Below are 16,623 nucleotides of genomic sequence, written 5' to 3' on the forward strand. Positions count from 1 at the left end.
ATGGCTTACTTTCAAGTTTCAGAACCATAGGGTAGTTTACATCCCTAGTCCAAGCCAGAGATCAGAGGTATTAATCTTGTTCTAAGATGCCACCAGGGGAAAAAAAGGCCCCCGATCAACAAAAAAATACTTTGTGACTTGACTGCTGGCTACAGAGAGAATAAAATTGAGTAAATAGTGATGTGCACTAAAATTTAGACCACCAGGAAGGGGACCCAAACTCTCCCTCCCCACCACGCGCCACTATGCCATGTCCAAAACTCAGCTGTGGTAAGGTTGCTCAGCCAAGATAAATCCTTAGACTTGATTTATTTCAGATCATTTGTACATAATCTACTACATCTCCAAAGTCTACTTTATTCTACAAGACAGACAGCTTCCCTACCATTAGTGAAACTCTGGCTTTGAATGTTTCCTTTACATAATTCATTGATATATTAAACATGGAATGCTTGTAGAGGTGTGGCACTTGAATGGCATCTACACAGGACATCCTTCAAAAGCTACGATTAGGGAACCTCCTAGCTTCTCAGCAATACAAGCTCGGTTAAGGTCCTCTGGCCCATTTGCTTGAAATTCATGCTTTATGCCTAGAAGAAAAGCAAACAAAACACAGTGATCCAAGAGCTTCCTCCCATGTGCTAGTAGTCCTCATTGGAAACGTGTGTTCAAGCAGGTGGGAGTTCAAGCACATGGCTGTCCTGCCCAGAATAGTAAGAGCTCAAGGTACTGGAATGCTCAAGTGCCATTGAATTCCAGGGGCAGTAGAGTGCAAGCACAGATACAAGAGACATTTGGATCTGTTAAGGAGTTGGGTACTTGGACTTCCCAAATTTCAGATTCTGTAGGAGTGAAGCTGGGAGTCTCAGCATTATGGAAAACCCACCAAGTGGCAAGGGACCCTGGATGTGGACAGCTGAAGAGCCACAGACTAGTTAACAGGGGAGCCATGCTCTCGGAGAGGGAACAGGGCCCAGGGATCTCAAAAACGAGCTTTTAAGAAATGGCTATACAGCCAATTCAAAAACAGAGGCAGGGACCAAGTTCAGAGAAAATTAAGTCACCTCTTTGCACAGCAAGGTCCTGCTAGTCTGGGGAGGAGATGCCTGAAAATGGTGGTCTGCCCCTTCCAAAGGAAGGAGAGCAACTCCTGTATGCATTACACGCAGGATCCCTCCCTGGCCAACACCAATTCATTTTTGGGCTGTGCGCGCCACCCGTCAACCCCAACTGGCTATTCATTCTACACTGTTGCATCCAGTTGTGCCACAGCAGACTGCTGTGAGCCTGGGACAAGGGCAGGTGGCAATATCTGGTAACTCCAAACTAGCATCATGAGTTCTAATATCAGTCAGTTTTGGGACATGGGAAGGTTAAAGTTCAGGGGTCATAACAGAGCAATAAGCAGTGTGGTATGCAATCCTGGTCCACTAGTGACTATACTTGCAGACCATGCCTTGGTAACCCAACAATACATCTTTGTTGCTCATGCTGATACCTCCCGCCTCTGAAGAGCAATATGGTAAGGTTGAACATAGGTGGTTCAGTATCTCACCAAATGCAGGACTGGAATATCCTGAGTCATGTGGACATCTGCTGCTAACATCCACTTTTGTAGTAAAAACTCCTCCATGATTCCCAAGTTATGCCACTGGACGTGCACCAGGACAGCAGCTAAACTTAGATTTTCTCCGATTTTGAACGATCTGCTTTGATGTGGCGTGTGAGGCAAGACCCCCCCCCCCCGCCAATGCAGTTCTTTTGCATGTGTAATTCATATACTTTTCTTCTATGTTGCGTTTTAATCGGGTCTTTAGAAGTTTTGCTTGGCAAGTATTTATCTCTGATTGGCATTTCTAAACAAACACTAGTCCATTAGCAACACTTACACCATGGAACTGCTGATGCACAGAACGTAAGATGGATTGAATTGGACCAAATCAGGATGTGTTGCCCATATTACGTACCTTGAAATTTCTTTTTGATCGCATCCTTAGAGCTTGCATAGATCATCTTACTTTTGAGAGGTGCTTGGTCTGGTGCCCTAGTTGGACATACCAAGAGGAAAGTAGTTAAGATAATGATGTTTAACATCAAACCTACATCAGAATCACAAGGCCCACAATCTCAGGTGACTGAAGCAGCAGCCCTACATATAAAGATCTGATGTCTATCCTAAATGCATGCAGAACATTGGCCTGGAAGAGTGTCACCAATTTGCACAGTTCAATGACAGGTTTACTTTGCCAGCTAACTGGTCTTTGTTATTTCAGTGTCTTACACATTAATGTAGCCCGAGTACAAGCCAGGCATTGTAGATAAGTATGTACATGGTGTAAGCCAAGAGACCAAGTCCCTCAACCACAAGGTACGTTTTCCACCTTACCACATGAGGAACACCAACTCTTCTTTTTTTGATTCCTTTGTTTCGAAGCTTGCATCGTACAAGGCATAACGGCAATCCTTTTCAGGAAGCATCTGCACAAAGTACTTGAAAGGATCAGAAATCGTTACACCGACGTCTCCCACTAGGATTTCTTTGCCTTCTTCCACAACAATGCATGTTTTGTCTTCACTGAGACAGAAGATGACTGCCTTCTTCCTCTTCTTGATTTCCTCAGGCGTGGAGCACTTCCGAACTTTCATGTCATAGAAGATACGGCATACTTCATCAGCCACTTGTACTCCTGATGCCTGTGACAGAAACCTTTACATTAATTCCAGTCCTGGACTATAAATTTTAAATAGCTCCTGTATAATCTGACAACAGTGCATGAGAATGAGGAGAAGACTGAAGGAGAAGCAATACTTGTGCCTTTGATACCCAAACGAGTGGCAGATAACTACTTCAGACTTTCTGTAACACCACAGCTACATCTACACTAGCCCAAATCTTCGAAATGGCCATTTTGAAAATTACTAATGAGGCGCTAAAAAGAGAAGTTACTCACCTGTGTAGTAACGATGGTTCTTCGAGATGTGTCCCCTTGGGTGCTCCACAGCGAGCCCGACACCTACTGTGGAGCACCCACGGGGACCACTCGAAGAAGAATACATATTCAGTGCCTCATTAGCATTGCGGTGGTTGCGGCTCTTCAAAATTGCTACAGCTCGCTGCTGCACGGCTCATCCACATGGGGCTCCTTTTTGGAAGGACTCTAGGAACTTTGAAATCCCTTTATTCCTATCAGCAGACAGCTCCTAATGTGCTTAGTTACATTTTTAAAAAGCAACTGAGGGGGCAGGAAGATCCTGCTTGCATTGAAGGCTTGCAACTTGTCTGTAAGTGTCTTTCACAGACACAGGAGATAAAAATGTAAAGGAACATGCGAGTTCAGCTATGGCACTATGGAAGTTATTAGGGGATTCCAGGTGCATTGTTTAAGCCACTGTTACTAGCTTCAATCAATTTCAGTTTGGTACCTACAGGAAGGTTGCAACATTTGCAAATTTAACAATTGTGAATTCAATTATTTGCTAGCTGCTGTGGGAGTCAGTTTCACTCTCCCATGCCCAGCTCAGAGGGCGGGTGGGCAGAGCAAGCTTCCCAACAGCTCTTCACCCAGACTGTCGGCCAGGGTTACCACTGCAGGGACCCACGCGGGGTCACTGACATGGAGGGGTGGGAGAATGGAAGAAGAGGATCCCCACCCACCCACCCCGGGCCAGGGACCCTGCATCCCACAAGGCTGCAAGCAGAGCAGGGTGGGGGTGAGGGCAGGGTGTGGGGCCGCAGTATCTGTGCTGGAAGTCAGGCGCGAAGGGGGCCAGAAGCAGGTGCTGCTTCAGCAGCTGCCACCGGTGCTCTCCCACTGCCGAGTACTCCTCCTCCTAAAGCCCTGGGGAAGCGGCCAGCCACCCCCCTCCCTCCCCCATTAGTCCCTTTTAAAAAAATACGTAGGCACACATTTTTGGTATCCCAAATACAGGATGGATGGTCACCCTGCTTCTGAGCCCCAGCAGGCATTTGGTATTCGCAAAAATGAAATATTTGCAAGGGTTCTCAACACCAAACCCTCACGAATGTCGTGACACTACTGTATTTCAAAGTCAGTACTCTAAGGTGACTCAAGTGGCTCCTTATTAGCTGTACGGGGAGTGTATTCTAAGTCTTGTTTGATGAGGTGTTAGTGCAAAGCCATCAAAATGTGGCTCTATTGCTTCCTGTACAAGAAGCGTTGTTTGTAGTTCTAACCTGTTAGAATGTACCTGTGCATGCCTACCAACAAAGTGTAGTAGCACAGTCACCACCAAGAGTATTAACACCTACGGGGTCTTCAAATAAAGTCTGCAGAACCATTATTACTGCACTGCCTTTCAAAGGCAGACTGAGCCTACAAGGCTAGGCGTAAGGAAATGGAGAAGGAATAGAGCCCTGCTTTTCATTCAGTGAGTAAAAGGCTATGTCTACATTAACCCCAGAACTTCAAAAGGGACATGATAATGAACCCAATCGAAAGATGCTATTGAGGTGCTGCCATGAATATGCAGTGCCTCATTAGCATAACAGTGGCCGTGGCTCTTCAAAAGCATCACACGTGGCTCATCTACATGGGGTCCTTTTCAAAAGGACTCCACATGCTTCCAAACAACCACCAAATAGGAATAAGGGGATTTCGAAGTGTGCACAGTCCCATTTACCCCGTACATGAGCCGCACATGATCAAAAGCAATACTTTCGAAGTGCGGCAGCTGCCATTCATGGCAGCGCCTCATTAGCATCTTTCAATTAGGTTCATTACCGTGACCTTTTTGAAGTTCTGGGGTTAGTGTAGACATAGCCAAACTGGCTTTAAGGATATAAACTCTACTGCCCCACAAACAAAAAAAATGTGTGCACGCATGCGTACACACACACACAAACACTGAAGCTACTCAGTTATGAACTGTAGTCTCACTAAACCCACATGAACTCCCTTGTCCAGCGATACCTGCCATGTTGGTAGATACCCCTGGACATTCGACTCATTCTCTGTAGCTGTGTTTCTTTATGTGAAATCTCAAGTGCTATCCTGAGCGCTCAATTTATAAGCCACCTAGAAGTGGCGACAGAATCTGTTTCAGGAGTCTAGCCGGTAAACTTCACAGCTGGGACTTACATTTCAAGTTCAAGTTGAAAGATGCTACAATGTTTGGAACTCATAGCCTATAAATTTTGAACTAGACAGTACTATATTTCCTACATTATGCATGGAAGTTGCAAAAGCCACATGGCCTTTTCTTAAATGAACCCTCAACCTTTGCTCCATATAGACCCACTTTCCTAAACCCAGGCCTCCTAGTGGCATTACTGCTAACCACTCTGGATAAAAGCACACCAACTTAGAAGACCAGAGAAAAGCTATAGTAGAGCCATGAGTCCACTGACACCACAATTGAGAGCAGAAGATTCCCATTTATTACACAGCACTAGAACTCACCTCGAGGCAGGAAACTACTTATTTCCTTAGAAAGAAATCTGACGCTGCTGGCAAGTTATTTAATATTCAAAAAGGGTCAGAGGTTCAATCTGGGAACTCAGGTTGATTGTTTTAACAACTGATCTTGAACAAATCCCTCCTAGAGGATATAAGCTTTGCACCAGCCAAGGAGGCTGAGCACGTGTTCTTTAAAGAAGCTGTTCAGTTATAACTGCCACACAAAACTACAATTCTATCTATGGAAGCACATGCAGATTACAGTAGTGGGGGTTACTACTTCCTTAGCCTCATGCTCCCTAAAAAGCCTACTAGGGTTCTACAATGCTGGGCAGCCCCAACCCCAGCCCTCTTCCCTGAGTAGCTGCCTGCCTGTGGCCAAGGGGGAATGGTGAACAAGAGGCAGCTAGGGGGTGGGTTTAAGGGGCAGCCAGGTTGTATGGGGGAGGCACAGCCTTCCCTGCCTACTGAACGTGCCGCACATATTAAATCTGTTGAAACCTCACTAGCAAACCTACTAGGAGGAGAAAAAGAAAGACAAACCACCTTCCATTACAAGGGCAGATGAACTGAAGAGATGGGGGTCCAGGTGGCAAAATGCAGCAAGAGTAGCAAGCTACCCATTAATTAGGATGGACTCCCTATACCGTCTTCCGTGTTACTACAGGGATGTTATGGAAGTGCAAAGGAGGCATGGCTCATGGGCTGCTGTAAGCAGCACAGCAGTTTCCAGACCGTGGGGAGGGGTGGATCATGAGACAAGGGAATTAAAAAAAAAAAAAAGCATCAGAGCAAACAGCCCTGGCTGCAGCTGGACAGTGCCAGCTGCTACTGGATCAACAAAGCCCTCCCAGCTGGCCAGCTAGGCAGCAGTGCCTGGTGCCAGAGCAAGAGAAGCACTCTCACAGGAGCATGCCTTTTATGGCAGCAGCAGGTCACACAAACGGAGGTGGGGGACACAGGAGCACCAGGCTGAAAGGGAAGAGGAAAGAGAGAGGAAAGAGAGAGGACACCTCCTTCCAGCACACAGGGTAGCAGATCTAATGAAGTGACCTGACAAGCTGGATGTGGCCCTCAAGCCATGAGCTGCCCATTCCCACCAGCGATGTGAGCCCTGTGCACGTGTGCTAAGGACACACTGGTTTGCCTACCCACAGTTTTCAAAGTAGACTGTTAAAAAAAAAAGTGTTCATTTGCGCAAAGCCAACCAGAGTTCCGGACACGAACCAAGAGGGAGTGTGAGATGAAAGCCTGAACTCTTGCAACACCAGCCTGCACACATCTACACTACTGCAGGCACAAGGTATGCTAATATGGCAGCAAGAATGCAGGACAGCAACAGAGCCATTTCTCATCTCTTTAGTGTTTAGTGCTTTTCCCCCACCTTATACATACATGCTCTGATGTCTCGTGCTATAGCAATGCCTCATTTAAATACCACTATGGATGAAAAGCACAAGAGTTTAATCTTTTTAAAAGGTTCCCTTCTTGTCCCCATAACTGGTGTTGATAGTGGCAGATAAAGGTTATACATTGTAGCTCTCAAACCTTGCACAAAATCTAAACTAGAGTTATTCCTTTAGTAGACTGTTGTGAAGTTAGAGAGGTCCTGCACCTCGCCACTAAAATCTATACGCTTCTGCAACGAATATCAGGTTTGGGATGAAAATTTGCATTTGGAAAGCAAGGTCTGGCATGCGTGTCCTCTCTTAACTTCTGGCAGACTGGATTTATAGCACATAATTCTGCATTCAAATACAACTTTGGAAACAATGAAGTTAGCGTTTCCCAGTTCTACAAACCCTAGAGTTTTCCCTTAGTATTTGATTTTACACTATTAAAGAGACCTTAAATTAATCTTTTCCCCTTCTCAACTGCAGAGGAGCCAAAAAAACTTTACACGATTTGGAGGTTGTGTGAGAAAACAGCTTTGGGGAGGGGAAAGATGGAAACCAAACATGGACAGTCATCTCTCTCCCTCCTAGGCCAGTAGAGTTTGGAACCAAAAGCCACAATAACAGTGGTAAAGTTTACATATGGAAAACCATTTCAACTGGTTACATTATTCCTGAGAACTTGGTCATGACATAACATTTTGCTGTATTTGGGAATTACAATAACTGTATGTATGTGTTCTGAGCAATGTGGAGTATCCATATCCACCTGAGTAAAAACATTTGCTTCTTTTGGGAGGGGGGGTGGGGTGGGGGGCAAAAAAATCTGTTCTTATGTAAATTCTGTTGCATGCAGAGCTTGAAAGCTACATTCCACAAGCATGCCTAGCCAAATATAGAAGGAAGAAGTAAACTAGGAGGCTCCAGAAGTGTGTACTGCTGCAGTGTAATAAAAAGGACTGCCAGTCAGATTGCCAGAATGCACTTTGTTCTCAGCTTCTGAGTAACAATGTTCCGATTGAACCTGGTGTCCTTTCCCTCTGAACTAAACAGAAACTGCCCACAGTGAAAACACAAATGGAGTTTTTGTAGGTGTGTAGCACCTACATCAGACCTAGTAATTATTGATTTGTCATAGTACAGCTTTCTGACAACTGTCAAATTTTCCTTAGTCAGTTACCAGGTGGCAGAAGCGAATATTCCTTTTAGAAGATCCAGGCAGCTCTGCTGGATTTACTTGTTTTCCATACATTGCTGTGCCACACTTAAGATGCCCTTTGCGCTGAAATCTAGAAGGCAGCAGCAAAGGCCAAACAAACTGATGGAGGGGACCTGAATCAGTTTGATTGTCTTCCCCAAACCAGCTGACCACAACCTCCAGTCAAGTCAAGCTCTTGAAAGGTTAGAGCATTAAACAAAAACACTCACCATATTGTGCTCAGACTTCTGTCACTAACTGGTTATAAACTCTCAAGTTGTGGTACAGATAGGACGATAGGTAGCAGTACCTCAGACAATTGTGATAAATCTGTTAGTCTTTAAAGTGCCTCTGTTTGCAAATATAGACTAATGCGGCTACCCATCCACAACTTGTGCCTACACACCATAGGAAGTCTAAATTTCTGCAGAAAGGGCATCTAAGATCTGATTCTTATCTTAAACATGATATGCAAATAACTGCCTTTTACCACTCTTGGGTAACAGACCATTATTTACAAGTCATAAAGCATCAAGAAGTACAAAGTTTTTCCCACATATCACATCCTAGTTCAAATGGCACGATTTGCCAATCAAATAAGTCACTTTGTACTTATTTAGTTTCTCTCCAAACCAGAATCAAGACTCCACTCAGGCTTTTGTCTACTGATAAGAGACCTTACTAGCAAGACACAGGCAGAGGAACATTAAGAAAGAGCAGGAATAAAAACTCTTCCCTCTAAATTGCATGAGTTAATTCCATCACTCCTAGATGAAAGAATCAATTCCCAGCAGATGGCTCATGAGATCAGTCCTTAAAGGTAGTCTGAAACTGCACAGTATGATTGTATGCATAATTGTTCAGCCCTCCATAGAGAGAGAAATTTGAACAGTGAAAGTCAGGAAAATCGTGGCGCGCACACACAAACAGTGTGAAAAAATAGAATACGTAAAAAGTTTGTGAACGTCATGCAGTAAACATGCATCGCATTATAAAACCTTGTGTGTGAGCTGTTCTTAAAATAGGGATTACAAAGAGTATGGTTTGATGAACATAACATAAGAACATAAGAATGGCCATACTGGGTCAGACCAAAGGTCCATCAAGCCCAGCATCCCATCTGCCGACGGTGGCCAATGCCAGGTGCCCCAGAGAAGGAGAACAGAAGACAATGATCAAGTGATTTATCTCCTGCCATCCATCTCCTGCCCTTGTTATGAAGGCTAGGGCACCATACTTTATCCCTGGCTAATAGCCATTTATGGACCTAACCTGCAAAAATTTATCAAGCTCTTTTTTAAACCCTAATAGAGTCCTGGCCTTCACAGCCTCTTCGGGCAAGGAGTTCCACAGGTTGAATGTGCGCTATGTGAAGAAAAATTTCCTTTTATTAGTTTTGAACCTACTACCCATCAATTTCATTTGATGCTATTTATTAAGTACCATCTCATATTCATGTGCATTGCAGCTCTTGAATTATTGATTTTTTTTTTTTTTTTTACCAAATTCAAAAAAAAAAAAATGGCTCTTCTTGCTAGTTTGGTTGCTGATCCCCATTCCAGGACATGCCAGAGAGAAACAGAGCTGGTAACAGAATGATACAGTGCTGTTTAATAGAAGTTACACTTCTTATGGTCAGCATGTCTCTATGGATGATTAGGAGAAAGTTCTGTCTGAACTTCCCTGGTACCTCCACAGCGTGCCTCCACAGCAGATTTATAGATATTGTGGGGTTTGGTGCGACACTAAAAACCCTCAGACTAGGTAACAACTCATCTGAAGGACATAAGGGATATGGAAAGAAGGTCTCCCCACTTCAGTTATTTCAACTTCTCTGAATCCCTGAGGACTGTAACCAGGATGCTCCTTCCACTGCGACAGATGTAGACAGCGCCCGGATGTCTTGGATACAGAAGCCTGTTCTATCTTGAGCAAAGTTCTGGCTCCTAGTTGCCTCTCAGTGGTTTGAGCATTGGCCCTCTACACCCAGTGTTGTGAGTTCAATCCTTGAGGAGGCCATTTAGGGGTCTGGGGCAAATGGATTAAAAAAATCTGTCAGGACTGGTCCTGCCAGGAGGGCAGGGGACTAGATTCAATTACCTCTCAAGGTCCCTTCCAGTTCTGTGAGTTCCTAAGTAAGTTTCATCTTCACAGGGGAGCTTACCGATGAATGGTGATACTCTGGAGTGTACGCAAGGACAGGTTGCACGCCTAGTCCCAACACATCTGGCAAAAAGTTTCTGATCACATGAGGTCAGCATACTACAAAATATCCTACAGAGTCTGAGAGTAATCTTCGCAGAATTATATTTTTTAAAAAGTAGTGTATTTAAAAGCTAGGTTTTTACAGTTCTGCGAAATTATGGGGCTCACAATTATGTCTGATGATGTTATTAAAGCTTTATTACTGTTAACACATCACATCAAAATATTCTTAAACCAAGTTTGGGAAACATTTTTCTATTTGCCTATATGCAGATTTCAATCAAAGGAAGTATTTTTGCTCATGTCATGTATGGCAAAATTAATGCTTCCCAAAATTTACTTAAAAAAAAAATCAAATCTTTCCAAGTCTAATTATATGGAATATAGCCTTTAATAAACATTAGCCAGTGCCTTTGTGAAATAAACAAAAATAAATCCTACCAAGTTACTTTGAAGGCTGTTTTAAGATAGAAACTGTTTCTCTAGTACTCAATTCAAATGCATAGAATGTATTCAGTAGAGGACAAATCTTCCCATAGAGTACAGTAATCCAAACAGCACAATCCAGTGCTATACAATATGACCACTACCATCTTAAAGCACGTTTGTCTTTTGTTGGGTGCATCTTTAAAGCTGTACCAGTTACTCGTGAAAGATTTTGGGACCTAGTAGCAACTTTTACTCACACATGGCTATCTTAGAAGCAAAGATGAAGCTTGTACCGAGAAAATACATTTCAAGATCTTCATTCAATATGGTAGTTCTAAACTGGCTTTTCCATGCCACAGAACAGAGAAAGACTTGATTGAACAAGCTAGTTCTCTCATGCAAAGGGCTTTAAAAGTTTGCATTTATTTTTAAAATTGTCCTTTAAGAAAACCTCAATGTATACCATCCAATTCAGTTTGGTCTCACTTGTCTAAGTCATAACTCCATATTCTTAAAATGTTGTTGAGGGCTGTTCTAGAGAAAGATTTCCTTCCTAAATTGGTTTTTATACAAGACAGTGAAATAGCAGTACAGTAAACGATTGGTGCAGAGCTAGTCTACAGAAACTAAGCCACTCCACACTGGACAGGGAAAGACAGAAGTAAATAGTGAAAGAGGCATCAGACACCAACGGGCGCTGAACCCGAAACTGTTTTAACCAGCATTCTATTATCCAGAATCCTCAAATAACCTGCATTGTATTTAAGTTTAAGATAAAGTAAATTTTAGTTAAGTTTCATACAAGCACATGTAGCTGCATACATGTAGCAAGTTAGAATAAATACAGTATGCAGTATAGTTTAAGATTAAATTTAGTAAATTTTAGTTACATTTTGCATAAGTATAGTGAAAGTAAATACAGTATAAAGTTTACAATACTACTCTTGCCAGTAAATACAGTACTCTGCATACATTTTTGTTTCTTAATATCAAATCTTGTTTTTCTTTACGTATACTTCCCTATTATCCAGAATATTTGGCAGCCCCGGGCCTGGGAGGTTGCCGGATGTTCCAATATGAAAGAGTTTACCGTACTACGCTCCTGCACAGAGCGGATGATTATTTTATTTGCTCTACAGACCAAGTGTTTTGATATGCTACTATTATGTTTTGAAGCCTTGTTTTAAACTGGAGTAAATTAGGAATTGTCAGTAACCTAGCTAACACTAGTAAATACTAATCTGCACAATTCAAATATTTGTTCCAGGACAAGTGTTTGTTGCTTATCCTGATGCCTAAGGTAGCATTTACCAACACTGTAGCAAACAAGGTAAACTGTCAACCTCACTACAGTAGTTTGTAGCCCTGTAGCATGTCAAGCTCTACCACAGACAAGCCGAAAAACTAAGTCCAATGGTAAGGCCAAGTATCTGGCACCACCCACAGAAAATCATTCTGGATTTACAAGTTACTCCCATAAGATGGAGACACATGGAGAGAAGCAGCAAGTGAATATCTAGTCAGCACATTTCTGTATTTAATTCCGTTTTTATTTTCAGCACTATACGGTAAAGCCACACTACAGAGACCAAAGTACAACACCACAATCTCTGTCTAGTAGATGTGCCCATTAACAACTTTAAGGCTGCTGCACCAGGGAAATTTCAAAGAGATATGCTTGAGAGCTGATTTACTTTTCACCTGTCTATCAGCTATTAAAAGTTGATTTCAGACAAGACTGATTCGCTGGAACAAATGAGGCTTGACCAACCCACCCCCACCTAATATACTGGAACACACAGTAACAGTAATGAATAGAGATAAGTGTCAAAAGTAGTCGGCTGTAGACATGAGAAAACATTCTCTGGTGAGTCATAGTTCTGGTTTTGAGACAGTCATTTCTATGACAACACAACATGCACACAGATTTCTATCTTTACTGCAATACCAAATGAGAAGAGAAGCTAAGCTTTGAGAAGGAGTGCTATTTAAATAGCTTTAATAAGTTACAAACTGGTTAAACATGGGCAAATATTAGTCTAGATATCCTCTGACGCCCTCATTTTTACAAAAAAAAGAAAATTAGCATCTAGCTACAAAAAGACTTCCCCAAACTGATGAGATCAAGTTTCATAGCGAGTTGTAAACTGAATAACCTGTATCAGTTGGCACAGCACATCTAGGCCTCCATACAAATTAACATCCCAACCAGCTTTTACAGTATGAGCCTATTAATGTTAGGCAAGTCACAGCCTACAAACTTTTAAAATGTCTTCAGAATATCCTTGTAAAATTATTTTTAGGGCAGGTCTATGCTAGGGGAGAAGGGCAACCTAAGATACTCTGCTCTAGCTACAAGAATAGCATAGCTGAAGAAAAGGTATCTGAGGCTGACTTTCCCTGCAGTCCCCACTATGGGTGATCCAAGGGAGATTTTCTCCCATCAACTTCCCACACTCAGGAGGAGTCAGGCGAGTACCCCGGTCAGTGGGGAGGCCCTGAATGTTTGAATGAGGGTGCTAATCAGAACTGCAGAAGATGGACTGCAGCAGCTTTGATCTTCCCGAGTGTAGACAAGTGCGCTGGGAAGCACACAGGTAGCAAACGAGTTTTTTTTTTTTATTTTAAATTGACACGCAGGGTATTGGCTAACAGCCCTCCCCCATCAGGGGTGATCAGACGACACCTACAGAGCTTGGCAAGCTCCGGATCCAGTCGTTCGAGGCTGGCGCTGCGCAAGGAAGGCTACCCCCAAGGGAAAGCCAAGCCCCGGAGCACTAGTGAACCGGACCGGCGCAGAGGGCGGAGAGCAAGAGAGCCCCGGGCGCCGTCGTCCTCCCCAGGCAGACGCGCCTGAAAGGGGCGGGAGACGGACCCAGCTGTCACTGTGCAAAGGCGCCAGGCAGCGCCGCCCCAGGCAGCCGCTCGCCGGGGTCTACCTAGGCACCGCGAGTGCAGGGAGGTGCCGGAGGCCGGACGCCGGCCAGGCGGCGCGGCGGAGCAGCCCAGCCCACCCACGGTCGCAGCCGCTCCCTGCGCCGCGCCCCCGGCACCGGCCGCGCCCCACGTGCTGCCGCGGGTAGGTCCCGCCCTGTCCTCCCTCAGCGGAGTCATCGCGCTGGCCCGGGAGATGCGGCGCGCTGGGGGGGATGGGGGGGTCAGTAACAACTCCGCCCCCCCTTTCGGGCGGGGGGGGGGGGTCACCGGACTGGCAGCGGGCTTGGCCGGCCACTCCCGGCCGGGAAGGTGGAGGGGGGGGGGAGACTGGGGACGGGCGCGGCGCCTCGGAGGGAGGCGACACGACCTGCGAGGCGGGAAGTGGAGGCAGCCTGAGGACCCTCGCGGAGCGACAGGGAGAGGGCGCTGCTCCCCCCCCCCCCCCCCCCCCCCCCCCGCGCCGAGATGGCCGCACCGGCGCCAGTGCGTATAAACGAAGGAAGGGAGGTACCATCGGCTGAGGAGGGGGGGTGTCGGGCCGGGGACCGGAAGGTTCCATCACCCCGGGCTCCGTGGCGGGCCGTACCATCGGCGCGTGTGGGGAGACGGGTTGGGAAGAAGCGATGGAAGGGCTGGGATACGGCGGGTGTTGCCGAGGAGGGGGACCAGTACAGAGCGGGACGCCCGGCTGGCGTTGCCCGGATTCTCACCATAGTCTTGGCGGGGTTCGAGTCCGGGGCGGGGAACGGCTGCCTCACTCGGTGCTGGTGCTGGTGGTGGTGCTGCTGCTGCTGCTGCTGCTGCTGGGCGAGGCGCGGGAACAGGAAGGAATGAGCGAGGCGCGAGCCCGGCGGAAGCACTGCCGACGTCACGTACAGTGCCTGGAGGAAGCGGTTGCTATGGGAAGGGAGCCCTGCTGGCAGCGCGCTGGCTTCCACCGCCCTGGGGCGGGGCTCTCACATAGGGGGGTGGGGTCAGCCGGCCGGCTGGCCAATCTAACCGGGCGCTGCCCGCTTGGCTCGCGAGCCTGCCAGCCAATGGCAAGGCTCTAGGGGGCCAGACGCCCCAGGTGAGGCAGAGAGGGGCGGGACGGAGTGGGGGAGGTAGAGCAGAAACTGGCATGAGGGGGCAGAAAGTGGGGGAGACGGGGGAAAGCAAGTGGGGGAGGGGAGCGGAGGGGGAAGGCAGGTAGGCAGCGTGAGGGGGAGGTAGGCAGGGTGGAAGCAGGTGGGGGGGGGGAAGCAGGCCAAGGAAAGGGGAGGTAGAGTCAGAAGCTGGCAAGGGAGACAGATTGGAGCAGGCAGGGTGAAGCTGGCAGGCGCAGGCAAGGAGAGGGAGCAGGCAGAAGGGAAGGAGGGAGGTGCGGGGAGGGGAGGATCAGAGAAAAGATGAGCAAAGGAGCCATCATTTTTACCTACTTTGGTGCGATTGTAGCTAACCACTCCCTATTGGTTCAATCCACCAGATTTGCTGTAGGAAACCCTGTGCATTTCTTCCCAGGGGCGTTTCGCGAAGCGGTAGGTCCACAGCGTATGACTCAGACTTGCTCAGAGTAATTTCTGTTTCAGGTTTCCAGAACAATGCAGGATTTGTTTGTGAGGCAGGAGAAGCGAGAGATGGCAGAAAGGAGTGTCAGAAAAGCCTTAGAGAAACTGCCTTTCCCTCCTTGCAGTGTGCTGTTGATAAGTGTGTGTCTGAAACCTCAGTCTGAAGGAGATGGATTTCCCTAGCTTTTGTGTGCCAGGAAGAAGAAAGGATTTCTATAACGGAGTGCAAGCTTCGTTCAAAAGCAGTTTTAATGTAAAAAAAAAAAATTAAACGTACTGTAGTGTTACACAGCTAATGCGTCAGAAGACTCTGGCTGACGTTTCTAGCCTCGATGCAGAAGCTCTTCTCAATTCAGAAGCACTAGCCATCAAAAGGGAAGCCATTCCTTCAGAATCCTCAGTCCCGTGAGGTCATACACCTGGGTGGACCCCTGTACCTGCGGAGTCCCATATTAACTCACAAGCACCATGTTAATGTAGCTTTTACTGGCTTTTGCTAGTGTAGTTTATACCAGGTCCCCTAATAAAATACATTATATCAACAAAGGGGCCTTTTTTTTGGCTAGTAAAACTGCAGCTGTGTTACAGCCTTTGCTAGTATAACAGTTGGGGTGTGATTTTTTTTTCAAACTGCTTGTTAATGTGGTTATGCCAGCAAAACAACGTGTGAACTGGCTTAAGATCATTTCAGTGCTTTTGAAAACGGTGAAAGTTTCTCTGTTAAGAACTAGTGGTCAGATATACATATGACTTACAGAAGTAACAGCCCTAACACAAGTGAGATTTAGAAGGTTTTCTAATTCACCTGACAGGTCTTTGAGTGAAACATCTACATATCTTTCTAGACTCCCTAAATAAAATCCTTTTTCCTTCTGCCGGTCTGGTCCTCTTTCCTTGCCTCTGTCCTTTTTCCTTTTCTTTTTCTTTAGCAACTGAAGTGGGAGTCTTTACACAGGTCTCTACATTAAACTTAAAAAGGGCTCTAAAGGCCATTTCTCCCCCACAGGAGTTTGGCTGGCAATATAAGTCACATTTCCCGAATGCTAGTGGTTATCCTACCACACAAGGAGCGCACCAGCCTGGCTGAGGCAGCCATCAAAGAAACATTCTTATTGGCTAGTGGTGCAGAGCCGTCACCTCATGAACCACAGGGAGTCTGATAATGTGCCCACTGAAGTAAGTAGGAGTTAACACCTTTGATGGATTCTGGATTAGACCGAGAAAATCACTCCACCCATTGTATTGTGGGAGAAGGGAGCACCGAGATGCACAGACACCATTTGGAGTTGGGGCTGAAGTGGGGCAACTACAGTGGAGAAGGAGAAAAAGTGATAACTTCTGCTGGTTTTGCTTCCCCATTAAATACTAGATATCTCTGCCTCTATCAGACCTTTGATCTCACAGGCTGGTTCCATATTCTGTATTGAACTTTTAGAAAAGAAAATGAGTTGAAGCTGGCTTCTGGCAACAAAACAAACCAGAAGTCAAGTAGCACT

At 45.8% G+C, this 16,623-nt stretch overlaps 1 protein-coding gene across 1 annotated transcript; it reads right to left on the reverse strand.

The window, feature by feature from the left end:
• Nucleotides 1-292: 292 nt before the first annotated feature.
• Nucleotides 293-14,646, reverse strand: DSTN (destrin, actin depolymerizing factor). Its single transcript, XM_074989319.1, has 4 exons — nt 14,291-14,646; nt 2,387-2,694; nt 1,968-2,044; nt 293-590 (listed from the first exon to the last, which is right to left on the reverse strand). The coding sequence occupies exons 1-4, from the start codon at nt 14,291-14,293 to the stop codon at nt 481-483; spliced, it is 498 nt and encodes a 165-aa protein (XP_074845420.1). The 5' UTR covers nt 14,294-14,646; the 3' UTR covers nt 293-480.
• Nucleotides 14,647-16,623: the final 1,977 nt, after the last annotated feature.

The sequence above is a fragment of the Carettochelys insculpta genome, chromosome 3 (assembly GCF_033958435.1).
Source record: "Carettochelys insculpta isolate YL-2023 chromosome 3, ASM3395843v1, whole genome shotgun sequence".
Classification (NCBI taxonomy): Eukaryota; Metazoa; Chordata; order Testudines; family Carettochelyidae; genus Carettochelys; species Carettochelys insculpta.

Bases quoted from the DNA above. Each gene is read 5' to 3' on its own strand.
- DSTN (XM_074989319.1), bottom strand. The intron at 2,045-2,386 runs GTAAGGTGGAAA...ATGTCCAACTAG, and splicing joins GAGTTGGTGTTCCTCATGTG to GGCACCAGACCAAGCACCTC. The intron at 591-1,967 runs GTACGTAATATG...CTTTTCTTCTAG, and splicing joins GATCAAAAAGAAATTTCAAG to GCATAAAGCATGAATTTCAA.